Source organism: Crocuta crocuta, unplaced genomic scaffold (assembly GCF_008692635.1).
Source record: "Crocuta crocuta isolate KB4526 unplaced genomic scaffold, BGI_CrCroc_1.0 scaffold253, whole genome shotgun sequence".
In the NCBI taxonomy this organism is placed as follows: Eukaryota; Metazoa; Chordata; class Mammalia; order Carnivora; family Hyaenidae; genus Crocuta; species Crocuta crocuta.
The window spans coordinates 5,151,446-5,170,483 of NW_027529451.1; the positions used below are offsets into that span (position 1 = coordinate 5,151,446).

The 19,038-nt window shown below is 37.4% G+C and overlaps 2 protein-coding genes and 1 pseudogene across 3 annotated transcripts in view; 2 read left to right on the plus strand and 1 right to left on the minus strand.

The window, feature by feature from the left end:
* AZI2 (5-azacytidine induced 2) overlaps positions 1–9,245 on the minus strand; it is a 43,336-nt gene extending 34,091 nt beyond the window's left edge. Inside the window, exon 1 of one of the 2 annotated variants that reach the window (XM_077760742.1) lies at positions 9,155–9,245. Coding sequence is in view for 1 of the 2 variants with exons in the window: in XM_077760741.1 (XP_077616867.1) it covers positions 8,771–8,792 (22 nt within the window). In the remaining variant the exon portion in view is untranslated. Of the gene's footprint in view, positions 1–8,770; positions 8,984–9,154 lie in introns of those variants that run through there. The other variant, XM_077760741.1, reaches the window with a different exon arrangement.
* LOC144228823 (non-histone chromosomal protein HMG-14 pseudogene) lies at positions 311–8,107 on the plus strand (annotated as a pseudogene).
* ZCWPW2 (zinc finger CW-type and PWWP domain containing 2) overlaps positions 9,011–19,038 on the plus strand; it is a 134,064-nt gene continuing 124,036 nt past the window's right edge. The window contains exons 1-3 of the mRNA XM_077760757.1: positions 9,011–9,399; positions 9,622–9,816; positions 16,102–16,212. Of these exons, the coding sequence (XP_077616883.1) occupies positions 9,011–9,399; positions 9,622–9,816; positions 16,102–16,212 (695 nt within the window). The remainder of the gene's footprint in view (positions 9,400–9,621; positions 9,817–16,101; positions 16,213–19,038) is intronic.

The window sequence follows — 19,038 nt, forward strand, 5'->3', positions numbered from 1 at the left end:
TTGGGATGCACATTGGGTGTTATATGGAAACCAACTTGACAATAAACTATATTACAAAAAAAGATACAGAATGAAGAATAGATTAAAAAAAACAAGACCTATCAATATGCTGCTTATTAAGAGACTCACTTCAGATTGAAGTAAAGGACTGAAAAACAATATTCCATGCAAACTGAAGCAAAAAACCTGGGGTATGTCGGAGCAGCTTGGGTGTGGAAGGAGTGGCTACAGCCAGGCAGCCCAACCCTGTAAAGGCTCTCTGCACCCTGTGACCAGCAGGCACCGGGCATGTATCTGCCGTACTGCCACAATGCCCACAAGAAAGATCAGCTCTGCTGAAGGGGTGGCAAAGGAGCCCAAGAGGAAATTGGTGAGGTTCTCAACCAAACCTGCACCTGCAAACGTGGAAAAGAAGCCAAAAAAGGAGGAAGGAAAGGATACTCTTCAGACAAAAAAAAAAAAAGGGAAAAGGAAAGCAAAGGGTAAACAGGCTGAAGTGGCTAACCAAGAAACAAAAAGAGACTTACCTACACAAAATGGAAAATCTAAAAATGGGAGTCTAGCCTTTGATGAAGCAGGAGAGAAAGAAGCCAAGTCTGGTTAATAATATCATGTCTTATTAGTAGTCCCTATCTTCCTATGTGTACAATCCAGAGGAATATTTTCATTAACTATTTTGTAAACCCAAGTTTATTAGTAGCTCTGCAAACAATTTTAAGGAGGCAATCCACCTCATTCCATTTTTTTTAAGTGTAAATGCTTTTTTAAAAAGGTGAAATCATTTGCTAGTTGTTTATTTTTTTTGATACAACCAGGAAATAGTGGGATATTGAATATGGGATGCTTTGATTGTCTTTTGAGTGTCAGTTTAACATTCCATAGATGGGGTAGTTTTTATATCCTATAATGCCAAGCACACTAAATGGTAATTTGGAATCAGTCATGTGTTTAATAGGTCCTGAACATCTTAAATTGCTTCTATTCCAATGTTGTTTTTGACAGAATTGATTCCTAAAGAAAACCACTCCTTAAACTTGGCTCTCAGTAAGAATCTGATGCATTCTGTAACATCTTGGATGTGGTAGTCCAGTCCTAATAACTGTTATTGTGCTGCGTAAGATGAAAATTTGAGTATGTTACATATATAATATTAAATTGTGAAATAATGGGATTTAACAATGTTACAGCATATCAACATTTGAAGATACTGGTACTTGATATACTGTTAAGAAAAATTTACCTCCAAATTTTAAGCTGGAAGGCCACTGAAATAACTTTTAGAAAAAGAAATCACAACTATGTAATTTTTCAGTACATATGTCCAGAAGTGTGTACAAACTGAATGTCTGTTCTGATCCTCAGAACAAAAATTCAATTATGGAAAAAAAAATGGGAGCACCAATACTTATCAGATAAAAATAGACTTTAACACAGACTGTAACAAGAGACCAAGAAGTGCATTACGTAACAATGAAGGGATTTATAACAATTATAAACATCTATGCATTTGACACTGCGGCACCTAAATAGATAAAGCAAATATCAGCTAACAGACAAGAAGGAAGAAAGTGACAGTAATATAGTAATAGTTGGGAATTTTAACACCTTACTTATATCAATGGATAGGTCATCCAAGCATAGAATCAATAAGGAAATAGTGTTTCTGAAAGACACATTAGACCAGATGGACTTAACACAGACATATATAGAACACTCCACCCAAAACAACAGAATACACATTCTTTTCAAGTGCATGTAAAACATTCTCCAGAATAGATCACGTTAGGCCACAAAACAAGTTTCAATAAATTTAAGATTATAATCATACGAAGCATCTTTTCAGACCACAACAGTATGAAACTAAAAATCAATCACAAGAGAAAAACTGGAAAAACACAAACGTGAAGGCTCAACAACATGCTCCTAAACAACCAATGAGTCAATGAAGAAATCAGAGAAACTTTAAAAAAATACATGGAAACAAATGAAAATGAACACACAATGGCCCAAAATCCTTGGGACACAGCAAAAGTAGTTCTAAGAGAGAAATTTACTGCCATACAGACCTGTATCAAGAAATAAACTTTAATTTTTTTTAAATATTTTTTAAATATTTTTTTAACAAAATATTGTTTATGTATTTTTGAGAGCAAGAAAGCACAAGTGGGGGAGGGGTGGAGAGAGAGGGGGAGACAAAATCCAAAGCAGGCTCCAGGCTGTCAGCACAGAGCCAGAAGCAGGGCTCGAACTCAGAGACTGCAAGATCATGACCTGAGCTCAAGTCCGACACTTAACTGACTGAGCCACCCAGGTGCCCCAAGAAAAATTTCAAATAAACAATCTAACAATATACCTATAGGAACTAAAAGAACAAAGCCCATACTTAGTAGAAGGCAGAAAATAATAAAGATCAGAGCAGAAATAAATGAAATAGAGACCAAATAACATTAGAAAAGATGAATGAAATTTGACTGGTTCTCTTAAGAAATCAACAAAATTGATAAACCTCTGGCCAGAGTCATAAAGAGAAAAAAAAGAGAGAGAGGGGACCCCAAAAAAGTCAGAAATGAAAAAGGAGAAATAACAACTGATATCAAAGACAAAAAGATTTGAAGAGTCTACTATGAAAACTTATATACCAAGTGGACAAACAACTGAAAAGAAATGGATAAACTCCTAGAAACACAATCTTCCAAAACGGAGTCAGGAAAAAATAGAAAATCTGAACAAAATTGAATTGCTAACTTATCTTCCAAGATCAGGAACAAGAGAAGAGTGTCCGCTCTCACCACCTGTATTCAACATAGTACTGGAAGGTCCTAGCCTAGAAATTTCTAGTAAACAAGCAAGAAAAAGAAATAAATGGCATCCAAATCGGTAAGAAGTAAAGCTCATTATTTACATAAGATATGGCACTAGGCATAAAAAAAATCCTAAAGACTTCACCAAAAATTTATTAGAATAAACAAATACAGTAAAGTTGTAGTTTACAAAATTAATATACAGAAATGTGTTGTTTTTATACACTAATAAAAAAGTAGCAGAAGGAGAAATGAAAACAATTCCATTTACAATTGAACCAAAAAAACCAAAATACCTAAAAATTAACTTAACCAAGGAGGGGAAAGACCTGTACAGTGAAAACTATAGAACAATGATGAAAGAACTGAAGACAACACAAATGAAAGATACCCCATGCTCAAGGATTAGAAGAGTATTGTTTAAATGTACCTACCATACACAAAACAATCTACAGATTTAATGCAATTCCAGTCAAAATACCATAAGCGTTTTTCACAGAAATAGAACAAATGGTACTGAAAATTTGTATAGAATCATGAAAGACCCGAATATCCAAAGCAATTTGGGGGGGGGAGGGAAACAACAACAAAGCTGGACATACCACAATTCCAGACTTCAAGATATACTACAAAGTTAACAGTAGACAAAATAGTATGGTAGTGACACATAAACAGACTCAGAAAAGAGAGAGAGCTTAGAAATAGACCCATGCGTCTATGGTCAATTAACCAACGACAAAGGAGGCAAAACTAGGCAATGGGGGGAAAGGACAGCCTCGTCAATAAATGGTGTTGAGGAAATTAGAATGAAACTGCACCACACTCTTACACCATACACAAAAATAAAATCAAAATGCATCTGAAACCTAAATGTGAGACCTGAAACCATAAAACTAGAAGAAAATAGAGGCAGTAATCTCTTTGTCATGAGACTTATTAGCAACATTTTTCTAGATAGGTCTCCTCAGAATAGGGAAACAAAAGCAAAATTAATTTATTGGGGCTACACCAAAATATACAATGTGCATGGCGAAGGAAACCATCAAAATACAAAGGCAATCTACCAAATGGAAGAAGAGATTTGCAAATGACATATCGATAAGGGGTTAATACTGATAATTAATATAAAGAATTTATATAACCCAACACTAAAACATCCCAAATAATAGGACCAAAAAATGGACAGAGAACCTGAATAGACATCTATCCAAAGAAGACATACAGATGGCCAACAGACACATTAAAAAATGTTCAATATAACTAATCATCAGGGAAATGAAAATCAAAACCACAAGGATATATCACCTTACAACTGTCAGAATAGCTACTATCAAAAAGACAAAAAATGTTAAGTGCTGGCGAGGATGTACAGAAAAAGAGGCCCTAGTGCTCTGTTGGTGGGAATATAAAATGGTATATAGCCACTGTGGAAGACATTATGGAGGTTCCTCAAAAAATTAAAATAGAAAAACCATATGATTCAGTAACTCCCCCCAAAAATGGAGACACTAATTTGAAAAGATATATGGACACCTATGTTTACTGTAGCATTATTTACAATAGCCATGATATGGAAGCAACCTAAGTGTCCACTGATAAGATAAAAGGATAATGAAGATACGGCACAAACAAACACACAGAATGGACTATTATTTGGATACAAAAAAGAATGAGATTTTGCCATTTGTGACAACATGGGTAGACCTACAGGGCATCATGCAAGTGAAATAAGCCAAAGACAAATTCTACATGATTTCACTTAGATGTACAATCTAAAACACAAAAGAACAAAAGCAGAAATGGACCTATAAATCAGAGAACTAATGGTTGCCAGAAGGGAAGGGATGAACATAGCATAATGTATACAGTTGTTAAATCAGTATGTCATACACCTGAAACCAATATAACGTGATGTGTTAACTATATTTCAATTAAAAAAAATGATAATGGAAAAAATACTGATTGCTAGACTGCACTGCACATCTATGCAAGTCAGTATTTCTATGCAAGTCAGTATATCTAGGATGAAAATGTCAAACTGAACTTTCAATAATCTCCCCATGTGATTTTACGTCCTCCTATCCAATTTCAGAGCCATTACTCTACAAAGTGTTTACTATGAGATTTATAGAATTCCAATAATAACTAGTATTCTTAAACATTTGTGGGCATGGTTAGTTCTAGATTATTAATCGGTAAACAACAACTAACTTTTGCATGAGATTTTGTTTTTAAAATTATAGAAAGCAATTTCATTATCTCTCTTACCACAACAGTATAGGAGAATCAGATTTACCTATAGGAAATATATCATGCAAATATTTTATATACTTGGAATTAAATTGTTTCTTCTTAGACGTTTACATAAGAAAAGTACAAATTAAAACAGAATTGATGAAAAATGTTGACAGTTATTGCTAAGAACAATGAAATTCCCAAGAATGATTAAAAGGTGTTCTGGTCAGCCAATTCCAACATGAGGGGTAGATTATTCTTCACTATCAAGAAGCAATGCTCTCTGGAGACTAGCTGGGTGTCCTACAATGTCCTTCAGCTCCATTCCGAAATCATCTACCCAGAGACAGCAAAATATTCCACAGGTAAAGGGCTTGGTCCCACAAGACTGCCCTCTACTTTGGATGCTAACTGTAAGTCTCCATTGTTACCTATGCTTCTAACCATACAGATACATAAGTCCTGAACAAAGCAGCCTGTCCTCCTGGAGTCTGGGGCTGACACAATGGCATGTGAAAAAGTTCTGGAAGCTCTCTGAACCCTCTCTTCTTAGGGTTTTTACAAAGGCTTCCTTACTTAGAAATGATTAAGTCATTGGCAATTGATTCAACTTTCAGCTCCTGTCCTCTACCAACCTTGGTGGGACTGAAAGCTCCAACCCTCTAATTACACGGTTGGTTTCCTTGGCAATCAGCCCCCATCCTTAGTTGCTGTCCAAAAGTCACCTCATTACCATAAACACAGTCTTGGTAAAAAAGGGCTTGTTATAAATAACAAGACACCCATTTCACCTTCATGGCTCTGAAACAACTTCAGTAAAAGAGGTTAAGAAAACAACTACGACAAAAGATGATCCCATACCTCTTACCCTCAGAAAATTCCAAGGGCTTGGGGGGCTGTGGGCCAAGAATTGTGGACGAAAACCAAATATATATGAGAAACATGTTTTGGTCATCTAAGTGATCAAATATATGTTTCTTATAAATCACGATATTGCAATGATGATGGAGAAAGAGCAGCACAATTTGCCAGATAAGGTGGGTAGAAAGGAGCAAGAGTAGTTCCTGAGGCTAAGGGAGAGACCAATTCAAACACTGTAAGAATTATTTTTAGAAAACCTTAAATTTCAATCTTCACTACAATCAACATTAGGAGCCCAAGTTGAGACATGCTATATATATGGGGTTGTGAGATGTCAGAAAAGACAGAAATATCTTCTGACACCAGATAGGTCTTTTTTTTTTTTTAATCTAGGAAAAAACGGGGTTATCCTGTTGTATTTCATCATATTTACCACATCCATCACTTACCACAGACCAGGCACTAGTGCTTCCTCATTCATTTTCCGATTTCATAGGAAACTACGTTAAGTAATCAGTGGCAAAGCTGGGATGTGAACCCATATGAGCTTTCTTCCAAATCTGTTCTCTTAATACAACATTCTGAGAGACAACACAACATGTATTCAAACTTTTTCTAATAAGAATCTGGAAAAGGCAGAACTCATTGGTAGAAAGAACAGACAAGAGATTCAGAAACCCAGATTCTAGTCTGCAATCTGCCGCCTTGATTACTGATAGGTTTACCTCTTTGGATCTAAATTTTCTCACCAATAAAATGACAGGTTGAACTGTATCAGTAAGATGCCACCTCCTGAAACTGTTCACATGAAGGCAAAACTTAATACAAATATAAAATGGCAACCTAAACAGAAGGAATTCACATTTTTGCCAGAAACTAACTAAATGGTTTAGTACAAACCTTACCTCAAATCCACACCAAACTTGGCTAGGGAGTTATTATCACCACCACTGATAAAGAAACTTAACACCTCAACAAGGTGATGTTAATTTGCCTGTAATCACACTGGCCTGGCCTTATGCGACACAGCTAGGGTTTGAATCCAGGGCGATTTAGTAGGCTCTTGCCTCTAGTCTACATTGCCTCCTGAACTGAACTTCATTATTTCCATCATCATCCTACCTCTGAAAAGCTAAATATCCCTAACCCACTTCACAGGATCAATCAAGATACCATGGAGCAAAACGGACCAACACTTACTTGTTTCCTATTTTTAATTAAATAACTAAGGGCAGAAATGGCCTAACTAGTTTACAAAGAAGAGATAATCAGGTGCCTTTTTTCAAGATATTGTCACACTTATCTATGGATCTCAGCACTCAAATATCCTACAATTCCATAAGTGCCCCAAATATACTCAGCATCAGATATACAGTATAAACAACTCCATTTTCATTTCTATAACCCTCACTGAGTGTCACTAAACTGCAACAGTCCAGAAGGAAGCCTGACGACTAGGGAATCGTAAGACTTTTTCTGGGTTAGCATAAGTACAAAGAGCAGTTTACTTCTTTTGATTCTTTTCATAAAGTTAACATACCTCAATGAAATCGAGCACTTACATACATCAAGTGTTATTAATTAGCATTACCAGTAATTACTCTCCAAAAGTGGTAACAACTATAAATATATATTTTTTAATATTTTTATTTATTTCTAGGAGAGAGAGAGAGACAGCGTGAGCAGGGGAGGGTCAGAGAGAGAGGGAGACACAGACTCTGAAATAGGATCCAGGCTCTGAGCCGGCAGTCAGCACAGAGCCCGACGCGGGGCTCAAACCCACGAACCGCGAGATCATGACCTGAGCGAAAGTCGGACGTTTAACCGACTAAGCCACCCAGGCGCCCCAACAGAACTATACTTTAACCCATAATATAAATACCACAAGGGAGAAAAAAATTACATTGGTTCCATTACTTCATGGACTATGAAAAACTTCATCACATTTCATTTCATCACGAAAATGTTCTGTGTTGATAATTGATATTTACAGAGTGTTTATGGCATGTCAGGCAGCTTTCAGGGGAACTACCTTATTTGTTCTTCATGACTCTGCATAAGACCTCTGATGTGGGCAAGAATTTCCTGTTCTCACAGGTGGACAGAGCAAGGCAGGCAAATGTGAGAAAGTGAGGAAGGCAAGGAGTGAAACTCAGCCAGTTGATTCCGGAGCCAGCAAAACTCTTAGAAACTACGCGCTGGTGCGGTGAAGAGGGAGCAGCATTACTCTCATTTCAGAGATGGGGGAGAATGAAGAAGAGATTTAGTCTCCCACCCAGTGTCAAGCGAGTAAGTGGAAAATTCAGCACTCAGATCTTGAGTTAATGTTCTGACTTCATCCAGTGCGTTTCCCATTACATCATACTCTCTCTTTAACACTAAAACCTTACATTCGTATACAACTTCCCACTTTATAAACACTATCGCATTAGAATTTTCTAATGACCCCGTGAGGGATTATCATTCCTAATGTACAGAGGAAGTAGGGAGTGGCCGCAAAGGGTTGGGAAATTAAATATGGCAAGTTCAGAAAACTAGAATTTAAATTCTATACTGAGACCGTGAGCAATCCAATTCAAAATTCCACAGGAGGAGAGAAAATGTCTCCTCTGTTTGAGAGGCACGGGTCAATTTCGATCCTAATACGTCACTATCTTTGATCACCTTAGCATAGCTCCAGCGACACATGCTAGAGCAGTTTATGTTCCCAGTGGTATTAGAGTTTTAGTTAATCCTTTACCTCGCCTTTGGGTGTATGAGTGGTCTGTAGGCGCGACAGTCCACCTACCGCGCACGTAGTAGTAACTCAACAAATGATCGAAAATCACACCGCACACACAGGTCAGACACCGGAGAGACGACGAATTACCTACCGTTAGCCTCGTTAACGTACATGGGGGTGAAGTCCACTGCCTGGACGCCCCAGGCAGTAGCGTCCTAGCCACACATCCCTCTTCCGTTTCCGACAGAAATGCCATTTCAATGAATGAAATGAAACGAAAGGCGCCCCATTAATTCAGAGTATGGAAAGAAAGTAAGCAATCGGGGGCAATAAAGGGAAGGAACAAGGAGGGCTTGGAAGAGCCAGCTCGCAAATGTCACAGGAGTTAGGGATGCCGAGGGGCGGGCCGCTCCCTAGGCAAAGGAGGGTGGCGCCGGTTTGTGAAGAAAATGACGTCTCTTCCGAGCAGCAACAACAGAGGAGGTTGATCCCGACACTGCCCGCATCCCTAGCCCGGCCGACGCGAATCACTCACCCCCAACTCAGGCTCCGTAGGGCCGCCCCCAGGGCCGCCGAGTTTCGATTCCCCAGCGTTTGGAAACGGACCGAAAACAAACCGGGTCGCCAGGGGTCACCACGGGCTTCCGGTTTCCTCGAAGACACCGCTGCTTCCCCAGAGAAAGCAGCCGCTCCGGGAACGCAGCGGAAGGATTCCCATCTCTTTAGCCGCGGCTCCGCCGCAATGGGCGCAGCCCGGCCCGCCGGCTGGGGGCCCGGGAGGTTCTGGAAAGAGGGCCAACGCTGAGGAGAAGAGGCCCGAGACGCCCCGGCAAAAGGCCCGTTACCCAGCGACACGCGCGCGACACCCAGGCCCGCCGGCACCCGCCTCGTCAGCGTCCTCCGACCCACGGCCGCGTCGCGTTCCGCGAAGGGGAAGCGCTGTAGAGGGGGACTGGAAGCAACGCACCGCCGGAAGTAGGGCGCCAGCTGTCCTTAGACTAGGCGCCGGCGCGCGCAAGCAAACCGGAAGTCAGGCCGAAGGGAGCTGAGAGGGCGTTCCAGAAGCCGGAGCTCTGAGGGGAGGGGGAAAGAGGATGTGGGCGTGGCGTACTACGTGTCCCGTGAGCCTCCGCGGCGGGGCGGGGCCGCGGCGACGCTAGGAGGCGGAGGCGAAGGCGAAGGCGGAGCTGGAGTTGGGTAAGCACGTTATCCGCCGCTGTGGCCGTTGGGTAGACGGCTTATTTCTCGGCCGTCCGACGAATCCTTTTCACTCGGCGTCCGCTTGGGGGTACCCGAGCTTTTGCGGTGCGTGTTGGGTCCGCTCTGTTATCGCCGTTAAGGGTTCATAGAGCTGTCGCCTCGCTGTGGCTGGGAGTTGGTAAAGCTGTAACGATGCTTTCGGGGCGAGGTGGGGGGGCGGCAGGAAGCTGTTCAAGCCCCCCACCTCCGTTTCCTGGGCGCTGCTGCGAATTTTCAGGCTATCGTTTGAAACACAAGCTCGGCCAATTACTCATGGTCCCATAGTTATTCAGAGAACTGCTGTTTAAAAAAATATACATATTTTTTAATAAAAAATTACACATATAATATTTTTGGTTTAGTGCCAAGCTTTGAAATTTGGGAATTGTACCCCTGGCTGCCCTAGAGTTGCTACCGTCTTTGGTTATTTCTAGATGATAATCCCTGAGTAAGCTGCGGAGTCGCGAGTTGTTGCACTTGTTACTGTCCTTGGAGGTCGCAGTCAGGTGAAACCCCTCAAGCTCTGCGGCTTTTTCTGGCTAAAAAAAATAAACGAGAAAATGGTAAATGTAGGCAGTTTATCCTAATTAAACGCCAGATGGCAACAATGAAGCCCCTCACCACTCTCTTACTTAGTATTCGGTCAACTGAAGTCTTAAATATTGGTTAATGTTAGATGTTTTTGCATCTCGTTTTGATTAATCACCTCCCCACCCCGTTATCTCTGATCAAAGGATGGATTCGACTCAAGGCTTAACTTTAAAATATGTTTTATTGTGGTTAAGCCCCTCTTTTTGGTTTCAGTGAAAATTAACAGCTGTTAACGAACAAACACCGCATGCAACTTTAGATTTTAACGTATTTTTAAAATATGAGCACAGAGCTCAACACAAGGCTTGAAATCATGACCCTGAAATCAAGACCTGAGATGAGATCAGGAGTCAGACACTTAACCGACTGAGCCATCCAGGCACCCCCAAAATGACTTTGTAATGTATAAGGAAATAAAATCTATCATATGGATATTAGTCAGATAAATGGAGACAAGCGATTTCCTCCATTACTTTTTTATGACAGTTTCTGTATGTGCCTATGAAAACCTTTTTTTCCTATTTAAAATCAGGAGAGAAGAAATAATTCTGTGACGTTTACATCTGCACTGTAAAAACCAAGAAGACAAAGTCAGTTTGTCAGAGAAAAGACATTTCATAAAACTACCAAATAAACAGCAATGAAAGGATAACATTAAACTTCTGTAGGATCTATAGAAAGAAATTAAGCTAGATTGTTTAAAAAGATTATATAGTAGAAAATTGCCAAAGCCATCACACAACTCACATTGTGTAGTGAAATTGTTGAATTTATAATACACACAGTTAAACACATAATTTCCTAGGGTAGATTTTTAAACTGCCTATGAATAGTCAATTGATTCTTAAAAGTACAAAAAAAGATGTGGTTTTAATTCACTAATGTTAATCATTTTCTCTGTAGTCTTTCCTAAATTTATATATATATATTTTCCTAAATTATATATATATATGTGTACATATATATATATTTTTTTAAGAGAGTGTGAACCAGAGGAGAGGGGCAGAGGGAGGGAGAGAGAGAGAGAGAGAGAGAGAGAGAGAGAGAGAATCTCAAGCAGGCTCCACACTTGGCACAGAGCTCGATCCCACAATCCTGGGATCATGACCTGAGCAGAAATCATATGTTGGGTGCTCAGCTGACTGAGCCATCCAGGCACCCCTACATTTTTTAAGTTTATTTATTTGAGAGAGAGAGAAAGAGAGGGTGCACACATATGAACCCACAGAGGAGAGGCAGAGAGGGAATTCCAAGCAGGCTCTGCGCTTGGAGCCTAATGCTGGGCTTGATCCCACAAATCAGGAGATCATGACCTGAGCCAAAATCAAGAGTTGGATACTCAGCCAAGTGAGCCACCCGGACGCCCCTCTACAGTCATTTAAAAAAAATTTTTTTTAATGTTTTATTTATTTCTAGGAGAGAGAGAGAGAGACAGCGTGAGCAGGGGAGGGTCAGAGAGAGAGGGAGTGACAGACTCTGAAACAGCCTCCAGACTCTGAGCTGGCAGTACGCCGGGCTCCCGGGCTCGAACCCAATGAACTGCGAGATCATGACCTAAGCGAAAGTCGGAGGCTTAACCGACTAAGCCACCCAGGCGCCCCGCCCCAACAGTCATTTTATAATATTCCCTTTTGGCTTTAAAAGACTTTCCCTCTCATCTGATAGCCAATCTGTTCACCTGGTTTTATGGATTCTACTTCTTAGCTATCTTTCAAATCCTGTTCCATAATTCCTTATATGCTGCAGTTTTCTATTTGTACTGTTACAATAGTTTCTTCTAATTAGTTTCCTTTTGGCTTCCAACTTATTCTTTGTATTGATGTATATAATGATCTTTTAAAAATGTAAATCTTGTCATTACATTTCTCCTCTCAAACTCTTGAAATGATTCAGCATGTTTTAAAAAGACATTCTTAAACTAGCGCAGCCTATTTNTTTTTCACCAGCTCTTATAAACATTGCCAACTCAGGAATGAAATTGGGTATCTTTGTTCATTTATATAAAGTTTTTATTGAATTGACCCCAATTGTGATCTTCTATATAAACTTATTTTATCATTGATATTTTTTAAAAATTTAAAAATTCTCAGTTAATTGGGGAGGCCTGGAAAGATTCTCCAACATCAGTTTGAGAATTATGATTCTACTTACATATTTGTCTTAAAATGAAATCACATTTAGAAGACGATCCTGTATCTCCAGATAATGGATATCATATTGAGTCACAATTTTTTTATATTATTGTGTTGTGATTTTTTTTAGAGTATGTGACAGAAAGATATTATTTTAATACCAAGTGTTCCCTAGTCATAATCAAAGCCCTTTGTGCCTGAAATAAAAAAAAATTCTTCAAGACCATCCTAAACTAATATCAAAATTCTTAATAGTTCTTCTACATCATAATGAATTGCATTGCTGTATATTATTGACAGGAGCTATTAGAAATGTTCTTACCTTATCCCATCCTACCAGTACTTTTTCTGGAATAATCTACATTTTCAACTTAAAGACTTTTTTTTGTTTGTTTCTCTAACAAGACAGCTTTATGCATTTATTATCTCAAATGAACTAATATGTTTCTAATACCTGTGTTGGCTTATATAGAAGTGTCAGGAACAGAGATAAGGCAGTACTAGGACTACCTGGAAATACTTCACTGTACATTGAGAAAATCATTGATATGTTGAGCTTAGTGACTGAGGTGATTGCCCAAAACAAAGAATTTTAGAACCCAGGTTATCCTTTCATTATTTTTCCATTTTGATGTGTAATGCTGTTTAGATGGAAATGGAAATGAAATGACTACATTCACACCAAATCTTGTGTTTTAACTTAGGAATTTATTAGCAACAGAAATACGATTTAAATTACCAGTAACATTTACATTTGAGAAAAATGTAATTATTTCTTGACATTGAGTATATCATTCATTAATTTGGAATATTTAATGTTTTGGTCAATATATCTTTTTAGTTATCAAACATAGTCTAAAGAGTCTCAAGAGAATAAAAAGGGTGTTTTTTTTTTTTAGTCTATGCATCTAAGCAGAGGACAACTACAGTTTTCCAGATAGAGCAAACTCACTTAAAAAAATATGCATATGGATGTCTTTGATTTGGGGAGCAAATAATGTCCTGGGTTGAAGAAAAGAGGAAGAGGCCTAGGGAAAAATTTTGTGCATTTTGATATTAAATGAATTAGGAGAATATTCCATGATCCATGTTTACTAAGAGTCAAGAACAGAAGTCTTTATAAGATCATAATTATCTCTCATCTTTAAAAAAATTTTTTTATCATTTTATTTTTGAGAGAGAAAGAGCACGATCAGGGAAGGGGCAGAGAGAGAGGGAGAACTGGAATCCAAAGCAGGCTCCAGGCTTAAACTCACGAACTGTGAGATCATGACCTGAGCTAAAGTCTGACACTTAACTGACTGACCCACATAGACTCCTCATCTTTCATCTTTAAAAACTGTGAGGCAGGTTTATTCACTTTTTTCAGAAGAGAAATGTAGAGCAATAAGGAAATTATCAACTATAAAATATGGTATTAGACAGATATAGATACATATGTATGTGTATATATATACACAAATATATGTGTATACACACATATATGCTATATATATATAAATATATATACACATAAATACATACTGTATTTATGAAATGGTTCTTTAATTAATAGTTAGAGAAAGTATGCTTTTTCCCCATATGACCTAAATTATATCAGTCTCAAATCTCCTTTTTGCTGAGAAAAAATAAAAATTTTTAATATTGATAATACATAATGTTAATAATTCTGCTTCTAATGATATTTTAATAAAAAGATTTAGGAAAAATAGACTTAAATGACCGTCATTTTTCTGCTTTACACATTGAAGGATGATATATTTAAAGCCAAATATATCAGTACTACATTAAATGTACATAGAGTACTCAAAGAGTACTCAAAGACTGTCCTATTAGATTAAGAAAAATGCTGAATATAAGGGATCTGTGGAAAACAGCAAAGGATGAAAACATATTGATTACGAGTAAGCTAAGCTAAAGTAGAAAGTAGCCTGATATAAGATATTAACGTGAGACAAAGCAGATTTTCAGAAAAGAAAAAAACAAAGTATTATTTCCACCAGAAGATAAATTCTGTTTGTGTGCATTTAATAAAACATCTTCACAATATATGAAGCATAGCTGGACAGAACTAAGAGATAAACACACAAAACTGGAAAATTTTAACTTACCTCCACTAACTGATAGAATGGAAAAAGAAAAAAATGCATTAAGGAAATAGATGATTGAAATTAAAATTATTACTGTCACACCCACTAGGATGACTATTCTCAAACAAATGGGTAATATTCATCTTAAAATTAATAAGGAATCCAAGGAATCAAGGGAATCCTCGAATAGCCAAATCAGTCTTGAGAAAGTATAACAAACTAGAGGTTTCACATTTGCTGGTTTCAAAACATGTTACAGAGCTACAGAATCAAAACAGTATATCACTAACACAAAGACATAAATCAATGGAATAGAATATATATCAAAGCCCTCATATAGATGGTCAAATGATTTTCAGCAAAGATGCCAAGAGCATTCAATGGAGAAAGGGCAATTTTTCAATGATTGGTATTGGGAAAACTGAATATCCATATGCAAAATAATGAAGTTGGACCCTTACCTCACACCATATGTGAAAATTAAGTAAAAATGGATCAAAAACTTAAGTGTCAGAGCTAACACTATAGGGGCGCCTGGGTGGCTCAGTAGGTTAAGCATCCGACTTTGGTTCATGTCATGATCTCACAATTCGTGGGTTCGAGCCCCACATTGGGATCTGTGCTGACCGCTAACTCAGAGCCTGGAGCCTGCTTCAGATTCTGTAACTCTGTCTCTGACCCTCCCCTGCTCACACTGTCTCTCGCTCTCAGAAATTTAAAAAAACAAAAACACTGTAACAGTCTTAGAAGAAAAACAAGAATAACCTTCATGGCATTGAACTTGGCAATGAGTTTTTGGATATGACAGCAAAAGCACAGGCAACAAAAGAAAAATAAGTGAAAGTCTCTAAATCAATCTCTAATAAAATCATCTAGTGACTCCAATATTGGAAAAATACTGTGATATTTACTTTGAATTTCATTAGAACTGTGTAAATACATAATTGAGGAGTAAAAAGACTTTGGCTTCAAAACTAAAACCAGCCTATGCTTAAATAATGTAGGTAGTAAATGACATGGAAAAATGTTCACAATGTATTCGTAAGAAAGCAAATTGCCAAGTTCTGTTCAGAATTACAGGCTGATTTACTTATGTCTTTCCCTTTTATTAAAATTACAATTAAAAAATAAAAAAGGGAATATACACATAACAGAAAAAGAAAGGGTTGGGGAGTCATCAGTGGATACATGATTTCGACAAGTATTCTGAAAGAAACGGGGCTTGAACATGTTCTCAAAAGAAATGGGGACCGAGAAGCTTCACAGAATATATTGGAGAAGAGTCTACAGTGTAAATGGGAATTAATCTTCCCAGAAAGATGATGGCAAGGCTATGGAGGCCCTAAACGTAAGGATGAATTTGGGAATTTTAGAAGTCTTTTATGGAACTAATGTGTCTCCTTGTCTTCTCCAATTCATCGTTTGTGCAGAAAGGCAGCGCAGGGTTTCCTCCGAGACCAAAAGAAGAAAGGACCCACCCACTCTAAAGAAATTGAAAATTGGACAAACTGGGAAAAACCTTTAGTTTGTTTCTTTCCAGGGTAAGAATTGCAACTTATTCCTATTCTCAATGTGGCATGTTTACTTTGCAAATTTAGATGTGGTATGTTGAAGAAGCATGCTTTCAGTTTTATATTATGTAATTTAAAATTACTTCCATTTTCACATTCTCATTTTAAAACTCTTTAGTGATTCATTTTCTCAATATTTGTATAGTGATTCTTGAAACAATAATTATGTAGTTACTCACTAGCATCCAGAATAAGAAAGTCATCACTCTTTATTAGAATTATGACACATTTCTAAAACGAGGAACATCAATGACAGTATATAAATCATTTGGAATGACAAGTTGAAATTCTCTAATTAGACTCTCTTGAGATTCTATTATTGTGTCTTGTGATTTAAAGGAAGTGGTGAACTTAATTGAAGATTGTTATTCCACGACATTAGTGGAACAAAATTTTACCTTTAAGCAAATCAACTATGTGACTCCCATGGCAAACAGCTTAAATAAAAATCAGCTGAGAATGGGCACATGTCTGGAGAAATAATTAAGCCAATCTGAAATAATGCTCTTTTCAATCTACTGATATAATTCTACTCCATTTATAACACTATTGTATTTGGTATACTGTCTGAAGAACTTAATTTATATTATCCTTGTTGGGTCTGTTGTTTTATTTTTAAAAGTCTCCATATACTGAATAAACTGGAATATTTGTAACCGGTATAGACCTAAAGCATACAGATCGATTACTAAGATTTGAAATTAGCATTTAGCACAGTTTATCAGATTTCTAACTATTTGTTAAGTATTCCCTTTAAAAATTTTAAAGCCAAAGAATATAGTTGCTGCAAAAGGTATCAATTTTTGGTTATGCCAATAAGCAGTTTCTTTCCATTCAACTTTGATTTCAGATTTTGGATGAAATTTATCAGTTATCTTCACTATTAAAACAAAGCAAAAGTAAAGAAAATATCTATTAAGCATCTTGGAGTGGTTTTTTTTCTTTTTTTAGTTTATTTTGAGAGAGAACGCGTGCACACACGCACGCACACACGCACGCACACACACGCACACACAGGAGTGGAGGAGGGCAAGAGGTAGCATCCCAAGCAGGCCCCACACTGTCAGCACAGAGCCAGACTTGGGGCTTGATCTCACAAACGATGAGATCATGACCTGAGCCCAAATCTAGACTTGGTTGCTTAACCAACTGAGCCACTCAGGTGCCCCATCTTGGAGCATTTATTAAGATAGAATCTATCCAAAAGTATCTGCATAAACTAGTTCATGGATGATAAAGCTAAATTACAATTTTGCACAGGCTCTTAATAAATTCCTGTTGAGTCATTAACTATAATCTAAGGTTGACTTATAGGCACAACTTTATTAATTGGGTAAATGAATGAACAGTGAATGTTAAATTTACATCACAGAGAAAATTAAGGATAAATGCATTTTAGAGTTTAGAAGCAAACTAAATAATTATTTGTTAAATTGAGCACTTGAGAAAAATCATTAAGGAAAGATGAAATAATTAGAGTATACTCATTTTGCATTGGTTTCTGTATATTTTAATTTTCTTATCTAACTACAAATTTAACTCACTTAAAAGCAGAGTAGAAAGGAAAGCAAATATTTCTTATATGTCTTTAGTGTACCAGGCACTGAAATGGGTTTTATATGTGCTGTTTCATTTTGTCATTAAAACTGTCCTATGAATTAAGTATTATTACCCTCAACACATACAGATGATAAAATAATGTCCAGATCATTTAACTGACTGCCTTAATTTAAAAATGTCAGGAAATGGAGCCAGAATTTAAATCCAGAGCTACAGAAGATATACATGTGATACATACAGCCATCCTGGTTGTTAAATATTTTGAGTATCAACACCGCTGGGGGTAGTCCAATTCTGAAGTCCATTATTTTATAATATTAAAAATATGCCATAGTTTTCTTAGGAACTTTTTTAGATGCCTATATATCAAGAGGTTTCTTAAAAAGTGGCTTCTCGTTTTGGGGTGGTAGGGAAAGGTGAATCATGGTAGATGAGGCCTAAAATACCAAAATTACTAAATAAGTCAAGCTTATATTTTTACACCAGACTCTCTCTCCTCAACTATTTGCATAACATATATGTCATAACTTGCTCTGATCTCAATGCTTCCTGGCTTGCTTTTTTTTTTCTTTGCATTTCTGTTCTCCTGATTCAGAGAAGGGAAACAAAACAAAACAAGAATGGGGCGCCTGGGTGTCTTAGTCAATTAAGTGACTTTTGGTTTCATCTCAGGTTATGATCTCGTGGTTCGTGAGATTGAGACCTACATCGAGCTCTTTGCTGACAGCTGGAGTGTTCTGCTCTCTCTTGTTTCTCTCTCAAAATAAATAAATAAATATTAAAAAGAAAACAGAAACCTACTTGAAGTTGGCTAAAATTGTTTTCTCCACGTTATTACTTGATAATTACACTTTAGCATGCTCCAATGAGGAGGATTTCAAATCTACCACTAACCTAATGTTGTTTATAGATCATCGATGACTTCCATTTTTAAATCCAGTGTACACATCTCTGTTCTCCTTACTGAAATCCTAAGAAACATCTAACACAATCATCTGTTCTGTCTTTGGGAAAACATAAGTGTCACCAACTTTGATTCAGTTACTTAGGCTGAAAACTTAGTAGTCAATCTTGATCACTACCTTTCCCTTATTACCTATACAAAATATATCAGTGAGTTCTACCTGTTTCACCTCTAAAACATATGGATTTAGTTTACTTTTCTCAGAGCCCTACTTCTACCCAAGACCAAAGCATTCTTTCCTCAAATTGTTTATACTGTAATATGATGTATTT